This window comes from Anabrus simplex, chromosome 14, assembly GCF_040414725.1.
Source record: "Anabrus simplex isolate iqAnaSimp1 chromosome 14, ASM4041472v1, whole genome shotgun sequence".
NCBI lineage: Eukaryota > Metazoa > Arthropoda > Insecta > Orthoptera > Tettigoniidae > Anabrus > Anabrus simplex.
In genome coordinates, this window is record NC_090278.1 from 87818970 (window position 1) to 87832103 (window position 13134).

At 40.3% G+C, this 13134-nt stretch overlaps 1 protein-coding gene across 1 annotated transcript in view; it reads right to left on the reverse strand.

Moving 5' to 3' along the window:
* The window catches only part of LOC136885666 (uncharacterized), a 158282-nt gene that overhangs the window by 80899 nt on the left and 64249 nt on the right, over positions 1-13134 (reverse strand). Inside the window, exon 2 of the mRNA XM_067158362.2 lies at positions 3064-3206. Within this exon, the coding sequence (XP_067014463.2) occupies positions 3064-3194 (131 nt within the window). The 5' untranslated portion in view covers positions 3195-3206. The remainder of the gene's footprint in view (positions 1-3063; positions 3207-13134) is intronic.

Consider the following 13134-nt stretch of genomic DNA (forward strand, 5'->3'; position numbering starts at 1 on the left):
GAAGCGACCGTGGTTTTAATTAAGGCACAGCCACAGCATTTGCCTGGTGTAAAAATGGGAAACCGCAGAAAACCATCTTCGGGGCTTCCGACAGTTGTGTTCGAACCCACTATCCCCGGAATGCAAGCTCACAGCTACGCAACCCTAACCGCACGGCCAACTTTCTGGGTAATTTCTTTTCCACGCCATACCAGACCACCCACAATGTTAGCAACATCTTGCTTCAATGAAAAACAGACGGCAAATTTTCAATTCAAGTGATGCAAAAATAACTATGCCAGGCTGAGTGGCGCTGGCCCTTCTGACCCCAACGTGGTAGGCTCTATCCTGGCTCAGTCCGTGCTCAAATACGTCAGCCTCGTTTCAGCAGATGTACTGACATGTAGAAGAACTTCGGCACCTCGGCGTCTCCAAAAACCGTAAAAAGTCGTTATTGGGACTTAAAGCCAACAACATTATCCTTAAGATTAACTGTAGTTACAATGTTTAAGTAGCCTCTTATTTCCTGGGTTGTAACTGCCAGATATATTACAGTTGTAGTAGGAATTTAGTTCATTACTTAACGATAATAGAGTTTCTTGTTATTTCTGTAAGCTATAAAAATGTGACACTGAACATTTTGATGCAACACCCAGCTACAGATACCACTCCTGGTGTGTAGTCAAATACTAAATGATTTTTAATTGTAAAATCACACCACACTTCTATTTAATTGTAATACACGTGTAATATTGTTCCTTTGGTGAATGTTTTATGGTATAGTCTAGTATTGAATCAAAATCTCAAAAAAATGTTATTACCGCACTTAAGTTGGTAAAATGTCAACCTTTCCCTCTCTGTCGAAATTCGCTCTGAGAGCATATGATGTTTTGGAATATCACAGCATGTACTAAATTATCGAACTGTGTAATTAATTGGAAATTAAAATAACACCAGAATTGATCCTCAACAGAAAGAAGTTCAGAAGTCGAGTAGATGACCATAAATTTCATGAAGAGCAGCGGAAGAACAGGCCCAAATTTGTAATATCTGAGGAGCAGAGAAAAATAAGAAATGAACGAATGAAGAAGTTCTAGGAAGGGAAAAGAAGAAGACTGACCAGAAAGCATTAAGTTTCACGCGGTCCACACTTGGCCAAATTCGGAAGCAAAAAGAACAATTGGAAAGATGTATATATTTAATTAGGGATAGGTCATTTTAAATTATTATGTTTATATATAGGGTTTTTAGTCATCCATGTCATATCATCATCTCACTTCTTTGTATCACGGCTATAACGTATTCTGAACGAACGACTTCTTGAGGAAGGTATTACAACATCAATCGTATCTGTAGCTTGCCCTAAATTTCCAGTAGCCGAGGTCAGGTGCTAATTACGAAGAAATATACGTCATAGCTTGCAAGAGTCCTTACCGCTTTCATATTCTGAAGAGACAGTTGAAGACTTGTTAACGCCTACTTTTTGAAGTTCGCTACATGACGCGCTGAGAGCGCGCGAAAGTTCAACCTATGTGAATGGACGTTATGGAACAAGGTGATGGACATACAACGATGGATACGAGAAGGGATAATACATCAGATCTTACTGGACCATGTGATGTGGTACATGGAGGGAGATTTTGGAGCCTATATACATCAACGACAAGAGCTAGAGAGGTCAATTCTAATCTATTCTATCATTACATCGAAGGAGGGCTGTACGTCTTGACATCGGAAACGGTCTTAACTGCTGAAGATCTTAACTTAGTTCACTTCGCATCTGAGTAGAACACTACTCAAAATTACTCTCACTGAGACGTGATTATCTCAATGACGAGAGTTAAAGTCAACGAGAGACGGGCTTTGACTCGTATAGGGCAGGAGAAATTTTGTTAAGTATTTAGTTACTCTACAGTTCTGTGATACGGAAGAATACAAGTCTATTCTCTCCGTGAACGTAACCCAAGGTGGTTTTGCTATTAAAATTAGGACTCATTACAACTTTATGTGAGAAGTACTGTAGGAAGTATTTAAGTCAGGAAAGTCATTGTTCAATTAGTGAGCTATGCACGAATCAGAAGTAGGACTGGTACCTACAATGAGAGATGACGACGTCAGCATGAAAGGTCCATCAAACATCAGCTGCTACATAGATCGTGTCCAGATAACAGAGTCTACAAATGGTGAGATAATGGCACCAATTACTACAAGTCTCCGCGTAACAGTTTATTTTTTATTAAGATTCATTCCATTCAATTTTTCTTTCGTTTCCGTAAGTTCAGAGTTCGTAAATACGCCGTCACGTTTTTCATCCTAATAAATAGTTATTTAATTGGTTATTGTAGAAATTCTTATTAACGATCCTTAATTTCCAAGTTAGTGTGTACTTAATGGTTAGTGTTCCGTCACCCTACCTTTGGGAGTATTTAGTCTCAATACCTATTATTATTGTTATTAATTATACACTATCGTCTTCAAGCCACAAGTTTGAAGTCTGGCGCCCATGGGATATTGCTTATGAGAAGTATATGAACAAGTATTCATTTATATTAAAATTAAGGTGACGCTGAACATCACACACCCGTGGTGCGAGAGTGGGTGGTCACAAGCATAAACAACTTACCATTTTTATTGTTTTCTGTTTTGATGTATGTACCCCCCACCACCGCTATATCCCTCAAACGCGGGTTCTGTTTATTGGACATATTTTTGCCCCCGCACTCTTAACTCCCAATCGCCACTACTGCCGAGATACAGAGTACCGCTTTTTTTACAACTTGCTTTTTGACGCACCGACACAGGTAGATCTTATGGCGACGATGGGATATGAAAGGCCTACAAGTGGGAAGGAAGCGGCCGTCGCCTTAATTAAAGCACAGTACAGCCCCAGCATTTGGTTGGTGTGAAAATGGGAAAAGCATCTGCAGGGCTGCCGGCAGTGGAGTTCGAACCCACTATCTCCCGGATGCAAGCTCACAGCTGCGCGACCGTAACCACACGGCCAACTCGCCTGGTGCAGAGTCCAGTAGACCGACCGAGTGCCTGAGAACTAGAAAGAGTGAACACTACTTCTACATGCCATACTTGCACATGTTGTGTATCTTGAGCATGCCCTCGATGAACTCCTTGGACGAGCGAGCCAGGGCCAGCTGTGTGAGATGGCGCTGCACCTGAGGCCACCAAGGGAGGTCACACGGTAGCATCACCAATGCCATCTTGCAACAGCTCTGGAACAAGAACAAAATACAGTTATTACGCGAATAATACCCGCACATTATTTTTAAAAATTGAGGCACGAAATTGGGGTGCGGGTTTTATTTGCGTCAATGTTGACATTTTTTAAAAATAAGCCTTCCTAAAGTTAGGTTGCGGGGATTATTCGCGTAAATACGGTATTATACAGTATGTCAGTACAGAGAAGTTCTGGGTTGTCTACAAAGATATTGCTGGTTTTGCATTTCTACATCTTTGAGGCTTTTCTAAAGAGATTTACTGTTTGGAAACATCTTAGAAATGAATATTCCATGATCTGATTAAAATGTTGCGAGTTTTGACAAAAATAGAATTTTAACCTTAAAAATTCCTCAATTCTTCGTCTTTGAAATCCCGCTATTAGTTTACCCTAATACCATTTATAAAGTTCTAATGCCGGACTTAAAGGGTTCCGGCACGGCGTACATAGAGCAAGTATATGGCGCTTTCTGTCTGGCTTCAAAGTTCTTTCGCACTACCTTTTCAATACTCCAGCTGGAATTTATTTACCTTGTAGTAGGCCTAGGTAGTACGTAATATGAGACTACTACTACTAAACACTTTTTCATTCCTCCCTTGAAGGGGGAGGCAGGCCTCTTAGACGGTAACGCCGTCTGATTCGTTACGATAAAGGAGATGTGCGGAGAAAGTGAGGAGGTTGGCGGCCGTGGCCTACACTAGGAACTGTCCCGGCATTCGCCTTAGTGCAGGAGAATGGAAAACCATTCTCAGGACAGCGGAAGTTTGGGGGCAGCCCTGTCCAGAGGCGTAGAGCCACGGTAGAGCCGTGGCCATCCCTCCTCTGCTCGGTTGGCCGGTCAGAGTGCAGACCTGTCGGACCACGGACCAGCCGTGGCCACTTGTGGGCCGAGACCGTCTGTGCATCTACCGACTAAGACGAAGCAGAAGTCTGAGGCAGTAACTTACAGTCCAGAGCAGTTTTAATACAGGTAGGTTTCTTAAAACTTGCAATTGCATTTTTCCTAGCTTGACGTATTATCAGCTCTTTGAGGCAGAGTTCTTATCAGACTCACCTACAATTTTCTGATAAATTTACAATATGTAGAGGAATTAAAAGTGGTTCTGCATTTTATTATCCGTTGAATATTATCTTCATATTTTAACTCCTGAAATAGCAGGAAACTACATTTTTTCCTATTTAATGAATAATGAATAACTATAAAAAAAGCTCCAATAGTCTATACGTTGGTGCAAAATCCAGAGTTGCTCTTAAATATATAAGTATTTTTGAGAAATCTTCCAAGTTATAGTCATCCATCAAAAGAAAAAATCCTATACAGCAAGGAGCAACATGCAACATATAAACATGATTTGTCAATAACAATAAATACGTAAGTTGTGTGTGAATTTGTATATAATGATGCTGGATTTAGAGCGTTAAATTAGTAGTATTTCTTGAAATATTTTCTTTCCACGGAATTGTTTGTTGTACTCTTGTTGTTGTTGGGTAATTATTGAACCCATGGCCTTTGTGTCGTAAGGAACCAGAGTCCTAAAATCATTACATGAGGTCCCATATAAATTACAAGACATGAGCTCTAGCTACATTTTGTTTATCTCTGACAAATGACGGCACGTAGAGAAACAGGTGGTTGTTCTCAATCTCACGCTAAAGAAATTACGTTACCCGCACGTGTAAGAGGGGCATGGATATGTTGGACTGCTTGTTCTAATAAAAAGTACATTTTAACAAGAGTTGGCGATGAAACTGCCGTAGAAAACGTTAGGAAATTGTAAGTGAAACAATTTGGTCCTTAATGATAAAAGTTTTAGACCGCTAAATAGCACCAGAAGGAAATTTGTCGAAAGACGCGCCTGTTCGTTCGAACTGACCAAATATAGAGCCTATCTTATGAGGTAATTTAACAATTCGGTTGGTTAAGAGAAATCCTGAAATATTCATCACCAACACCGCTACTAAACTAAGCAACTATGTGTTACGTCATGATCTGCCATCAAAACATTTTTATGGGATAGAAAAAGTGCAAGTAAAACCTTTGGCGGTAAATGAAAATGGCATGAGAGTGGGAGTAGATGGTATAAAGGAACGGTGCGCTATTTGCAATCCCGCATTGTGTCCAGTGAATTCGAGGCGAGTCCACGTATTTCAGAGAATAACTTTGCAAACCAACGTTTGGAGGACTAAGTTCCAAAAGGGGAGATAGGTTTTGGCCGAAGGTGGCTATAACATCATCTCCCAGTGGAGAAAGTTTTTAAAAGAACGGAAACGCAAACATTCCATGAACTACGTTTTAAACTGTTGTGTTAAGGAGTTGAGGTCGGCAATTGCCGAAAGTTACGTAACGTAAATCAGTCAGTCAGAGTATTCTTCCGATAAAGGTAATCGACGGTATTCCAAATGTGGAATCATCAAGTAAATTCAGGGACAGGCAACATAGGTCATTCTAATGCCGCGATCCTGCAATTTCTGCAATTGAAGCTGTAAATATTGTATTCTAAAGTATTGCGTGTGCGGGTCGGTGGGTCCACAAACGTGTTCGGTCCGCGCAAGGAAGAGAACGTGTGAAGGGCATTTTTTGGTTGTGGCATTACTTTCATGTGAATGGAAATTTAAAAAAAGGAAACATATGTTTTGTAAAGCCACTCTCTGTCGAGATGGCTAGTTAAAGAGAATGAGATGCTGGTGAATCTGTAATGATGGGAGACGACGTACGACTACAGGTATGTGAATTATCACATTTATAAGTGCTTTTATTTATTTCATGATGTCATTTTTTGTGAATCTGTGACGCATTTTAGTCACCCTTTTATTTCGTCAAAATGTCAGAGGAATATGACAAAAGGTCACTTGTTTTTATGTTTCTTGGATAATCGGGAAAGTCGCGAAACTAGCGTGTGAAGGGTTGTAGATTAGTTATTTGATGGTTAAGAAACGAATATAATGTCTAAAGCAAAGTTTCATTTCCGTACGTTTATTTTCTGTATTTGTGGTTTATCAAAGTTAAAATATCAATTTTTCATAAAATTCTGTTCAGTGTAAATATGAAATTCATTTAAGAGTAATCCGTGGTTATTCAGTTAGAGTTGGCATAAAGGCACGCCGTTGTGGTGTTAAGCCAAGTAAAATTTTATTGAAGGAAAGTTACGAGGCGAGACCGAAAAAATTTGATACAGGGGATTGCTTTTCCAAAGTCTGTTGAAATTTGTGTAGAACTGATGAGAGGAAAATAACGGTAACATTTTTGTAAGTCAAGTTGTGAGTTTCGGTTTGGAAATATTAGCTCAAATATGCGAGGAGAGATGGTTAGTTGTCACAGAGTATTTTATGTAACAGCACTGTGGGTCACCCAAGAGAGATATTCCATATTATTGTCGTGTAGAGAATTTGTGATAGCGAGTGTTTCAAGTCTTGCGAAATGGGGAGGAATGAAGGGTTGTGGATCAGGTTGTTGAAATCCTGTAGTGTTGATGCTGGGATGTTCAGTGTAGGAAACCCGAGGAGTTATTTTGTGTAAGTTATTGAGATGGGAATAGGTCATCCCATAATTAGGATTCCACGTGAAACCGTAGGGCCGTGACGGATAAGAATATTGACGTCTTAAAGTAAATCTCTTCGCATAATGTATGTGGATCAAGAATTATATTTCATGTGAATTGCCAGCGAGGCAAGTTTTTCCTTTCATTTGACGCAGGTTAAAATAGTGTTTTGTCTAGCGATAACGAAGGGAGGCCCGCGTTCCCGTTACTCCAGCCAGCTGTTGGGTGGGTCGATCCAGCTTGCTACTAGAAAGAAACTAACTGTAACAGAGATTTGTCATTTGTTGTATAATGTTTGGAATTAGATTTCATTATTTGGAAGAGACTCGTTTTAGTACAGACTTGCATTCATTTTTGAAGCGATGAAAATGAGACGATGATATGATATGTTGGAGATAACCATTTTCAGGGATGTCAATTAAGGATAATTGGTAATGATGTTGTTTGACATCATTTGAGGGTGTACAAAGTTTTATTTGAATGTCACGAAGCGATGTGACAGGGATTTGTTTATTTTGCATTGTGCGTTTATTTATGCAGATTGTAGGATTTAAAGTTAGGATTATCCAAGCTAGTTTCTTAATAATTGTTAGTGTTATAACATAAGCTTGCTGAGTGACGTCATGAAATAAATAATTTATTTATTTATTACAAACTTCCCCCATGCGGAGGCTGCCACAAGGACAAAGTATGTCAACTGCACGGTATTTTGTTTTCTAAGTTACTGTTGACTTTGCTACTGAGCCAGGTAGAAAAATCACAAGGCTCAGGAATAAATGTGCAATATTGTTGTTCAAATGCTATATAGATGATTACGGAGTATGGTCACTGAACCTCGTATTGCGGCGATAGCGATGTCGTGAAGTCGTGTCCGACTGAGGCCGAGAGAATCCCATAGCTGTACAAGATATTTAGGGATTGTGCCTCGAGCTCCGATCATAAGTCCATGGACGGAAATATCGTCTAGGTGATATTTTTCTTTATAGTAGTTTACAGTTGGCTGGTAAACTGACTTCTTTTCGGCGTCCACCTCTTCGGCCTGGCCAACGTGCGACTCGAAGCGTATTGTGGGATCTAAGATTAGTCCTTGCTTGCTAGCAGGTTGAAAAGCTATCATGTCAATACGCCTGTTACTCCCGTCGGAAGCTAGGCCAGAGACCTCTTCATGCACCGTGAAACCATGATCCCTCAGCGAGGTCGCAATCATGTGTCGTATTGTATGATGGCGGGAATTTCTCAATACCTCCCCGTGAGGGCAGGCTCCCAGGACATGGGCAAGAGTTTCGTGCTCTCTGTGGCAACGCCGACAGAGGGTGTTGTCCTGGGACCTTCCCGGCACGGAGCGAACGGCGCACACATTCGCTGTCATCTTGATGGCCTCTCTCCATTCCGCACAGGATAAGCCTCGGTGATCTCTTATCCATTTGTTCCCTGGCGTGTATTCCTGGAAGAGTCCAACGCCCTTTCCTTTGTGCGGCAACTTCGTCCATGACTGAAATTCTCTGTCTCGTAGTATCTGTCGGACGTTCCTTACATTGGGAAGATGGCTATTTTTGGACATAACTCGATCATTCATTTCTATGCCTAGATCTTGCAAACAAATTGTACGTTCTTGTTCCAGCTTCCTAGTTGCATTAATGTAGCCGTTATTTGCAAGTGATAATTTATTACAGATGTTAATATGCTGTAGTTTGGCTTCCCAAGTGGCGCGAAATAAACCGAGGCCTTTATACTTCCTTTCGGTGTATATCATGTGATCCGGAACGTCTGCTGGTAGTTGTAATAATTCTTTAGTTCCACTCTTCAGTATTTTATCAGCATCTGATAGAAAAGTTTTAGGTATCTTGTTTAGGGGAGTAACTTGGAGTGGGTAAATAAGAGTAGGTGATACTGAACTATTTAAAATTGAAAATTTCTGGTCAGATTGCAGCAATGGTGAGTTAACAAGGGTGTCAATCTTGTTTCGTGTCTTGTCAAGTACGGCTTGTGGATCCAGTTTAAGTTCATTGATGAAATTCACACCTAAGTAACGAATGGCACTTCCGTTGCACTGTGATTTAATTTCACAGTCGTCATTAATGATGATATTCTCCTCCGTTAGATGACCTTTTCTGATAGAAAGACAAGCTGATTTTGAAGCGCTGATGTCCAGGCCGAGTTCCTTAAATCTTTCTATGGCGATCCTAGCTAGTTCGGCAGCAGATTCAGTGTTTTTCCCAAATATTACCGTATCGTCAGCGAAACACATTATAGTGAGGTTAGGCTCCTCGTTTGCAATCGAGTAACCGTAATTCCTTGCTAAAGAATCTTCAGATAGTTCTTCCACAATATGATTGGTAGCGATGTTAAATAATGCCGGTGACAAAGGGGAGCCTTGAAGCACACCGCGATTAATTTTGATGGGTTTTGTTCCCTGTTTTCGTGTCTGTATCTGTGTTACGTTTCCTTCTTGTAGAGCAATTAGCAGTCTCGTCAATTTTTCTGGCACTCCGACCGACTCCAGTGTGCTCTGGAGGTGCGCATGTCCGACGTTATCAAAAGCTTTGCGAACGTCGAGAAATATAATGCATGCATCGTTCTTTTCTTGCCTAGTGTGCTGTAAAGCGGCTTCCAAAATTGAGGTATTTATGTAAGTACCGGGCGTATTGGTGAAACCCCTCTGATTATCATGAAACACAACGTAGTTCCGAAGCTGTTTATCAAGAACTTTCTCGATAACCCGTCTAATAACTGAGCATATAGTAATTGGACGCCAGTTACTGGGATCATTTACATCACCTCCTTTATGAACCAGAATTGTACGGGCTTTCTTGAAAGTCGATGGTACTAACCCTGTTGTTAGCATTCTAGTGGCGATGATTGCGATTATCTCTGAAATCGTGCTGTTTTTAATAGCTCGGACGATTACGTGGTCAGGACCGCTTGCGGTGTCTATCTTGATTTTCTGTGTTGCCTGAATAATGTCTTCTTTAGATATGACCGGGTTGTATAGGTCGTTAGTCTCCATGAGTTCACTCTCAGTGCCTTTTTGAGGGTATTCTGGTCTTTTGTGGTTGTTCGGCCTAGAAAATATGTCCGAAAAGTATGTGTGCAGTACATCTTCTTTCAGGCTGCAAATTGGTTGTTCGTTTGTAAATACATTGCGTATGGCTTTTCGCCGCTGATTGTAATAGTAGAACTGAGTGGATTCATACATGTACTTCCTTCTTCTGTTTTCTCTTCCCCTTTTCGTTGATCTTTCAGGGTTTGAAGAGGTCCTATATGAACATTGGGCAGAATTAAGTTGGCCTTTTCTTCTCAGTTCATAATATTTCTGGGCGGGGTGTTTCGGCCCGGGAAGAATATGTGGTACTGAAGCTAAGAATTGGACAAAGTCATTAACGGCCTCGTCGAAGTGGTCGTCAGTTAGGTTTTCAGAAAACTTTGATTTCCATTTGATCAGATTGCGGTTGTACTCATCCATATTCGGAGCTGGAGTAGTAGCGGTATTGGTTGTGGTTTCATTGGACTGACGATCCTCTGGGGAATTTGGTAAAAAGCTGATTTTACTCTGCTTCTTGACCAGGGTATCTCTGTGCACTGCAGGGTGAGCTCTGCTAACGTGTATACTTACGCCCCTATCGGATCGATAATATTTTCCACAGTGCGTGCATTGTACAGCGTGTGATTGTTGTTCGTTGGAAAGATTATTAGCCATATTATGAACATGTATATGTGACCATATAACTTACGACTGAAATATTCTTGTCGATGAGCTGTTATCCAGAAAAGAATATAAAACGAGCCACGTGATCTTCTAACATCACTGCCGTGTCGACTTGATTTTCTGAATGAGGCAACGGAATACTAGAATATATGACAATTACATAACATGTATAAAAGTCAACCATACTAAACTCATCAACTATCAAAAATCTACACCCACGAAAGATTTAAAGACTATATAGGTACATTACGTCCATTATAATGGCACCGAGAAGTATACATTCCATGACTTATGCAACGCTGGTGAGTGCATGTAGAGTGTCTGTCTTCATGGTTTCCATGGCAGGGATGGCAAATAAAACAAGATGACTGACACTTAGGGCAAATATAGTATACACGTAAACCGAGTGTCTCAAGTTTCTCTCTAAGTAGCGTTATCTATGGACTGTCAACGAAACAAGATGGCTGACAATCAGAGCACAAAAGGCACAATATATTTGTATCAAAAACCAACACTAAATGATCCCAGATCTACCAGATAACATCAACATACACTCAACACATCCCACATCATCACAAACACTACCTGGAAGCCACAAATGAAGTACAGTTCCCTTCCTCAAACAGAGATACGACGGACGAAATCAACCACGGTAATAATAATTATAAAAATGTATCCCGTTTTCAGCAGCGATGAATAAAAGTATGAGCAATAAAACAATAATGTAATTAAATAGTTAGGTAGTTTAAAGAAACCATTTGTCCGGGATGGAAAAACAATTGTTGTTAATTAGGATTATGAGATGAGTTAATTTATTATGTTCTTTAATTCAGCGATATCGTAGTTGAGAATTAGCTTAAAACCAAGTGACTAACTTGAAAATGTATTCTGGACATGTTAGTTTTATTTGCAGGGAAATCTCGACTTATTAACGTAACAATTAAGGGGACATGTCTGATAGCAAAGGGACTTTACTGCCACAAGTGTTGTGAGCGTTTGTTATTGTTGTTATCATTTTGATTTGTTGAGCATCAGATGTGCTGGGGATTAATTAATGTTGAAACTTTGGTCATCAACTACTGTAACTTAATTGTGTTCAGCCTTCAGCTTAGAAATTCGGATGGTCATGGGGTCATGAACCTCAGTGACTTAGATGAGGGCCATCTGCCATTATAGCATCATTTTCTTTGCGGTCATCATCCACAACACTTTAACGTAAATTTCAAAGACAGATGTCGGTCCATGACATAGTCGCATGTCACATCGATTAAATTAAGGGTCCATGCCGTACAACCACTGTGTGGCACATACCGATTGGACTGCCTTAATTATATCAAGAGTCCAGAGCTCGGGCTATGGGGCTGGATCATCACGAATCATTATGATGGTACATGCATTCTCACATGGAAGCCGATCTTAGGGATCTCCAGACTTTCTTTATTTCACTCTTAACTTAAGGCAGTGGTTTCTAGTAAGGATGCCCATCAGGCAGTTGAGTTAAAGTCTTCAAAGCCAGTATCTCTCACCATCGTTATTATTGTCATTATTTTTAACGTTGTTTAGAGATGGTAAAATGTCACTTTTTATTTCATCGTCAATGGTCAACGAAACATTCATTTATTTGACTGGATTCCTCTCATTTAGTAGATAGTTTAAATTACTGAGACCCGCCTCTTACCTAAGCAAGTGACGAAGAACCCGTAGACCACCCAAAAGAAAGATCTCATGCTGATTAGCTAATAGGTAAGGAAGGTAGGTGTCCTACGAAGGACCTTAAAGGATTCATTATGTTTTAACTTTACATTATTATCACACTAATGTAAGTGATCCTTGCCATTTGCGATAAATTTGTTAATAATACTGTAACTTTGCAACCAATTAACTCGTCAACTCCAAATTTTGTGTGGCGCTACATCTTATTAATATGTACTTGTGTTTTAAGTTTGGTTTTGATAAGTAGTAAATTGTAGAAGTTCAAAAATTCAGTTTACTCAAGAATGAAATAGAGCTTCTTTGTTTTTACTTACATAATTATATTCCACGTCTTCTGTTGCCGCATTTCTTCGCCGGACTATCTGTGGCATATTGACTCGGAATTAGTTAAATAAAAGGTCACTAGGTGGAGTTAGTTCTGTTTGCACTGGCCGTGTTTGTGTTCCGCTCCATATCTCTCAACGGCATGTGTTAACAATTGAGATTTATTTGAGCCTTTAAATTGTCGCCCAGTTATGATAATCAGAGCAAGTACATAACGATGTCAGTGTCATCTCCACACCAGCACATTCATCGCCCTGCCCTTGTTGACCTGGAAATAACGAGATTTAGAGCGTGCCCGCATTGTCACAGTATCCTACTCCAGGGAATTACTAATGGAGGCAGAAATAACACGCTGAGTTCAGAAAATAGACAAGATTATAGTCGCAGCCTTATAATCCTCTTTTCACTCATTTTGACGTGAAAATGTCTTCCAGCGTGTACTAACGATATCGCCACTGTATAACAATATAGCTGCAAAGAACAACTCATTGGCCGCCAAATAAGACTGTTCGAGGGCAATCATTATAACTTCGCAACCGTCAGTCTATGAATAGCCAGTGAAAATGGGAACCCACAGAAAACCGTTCTTAGGACAGGTTCAATTTCCAACTCCACTGAGGCTCAACTTGCAGGACTGCAGG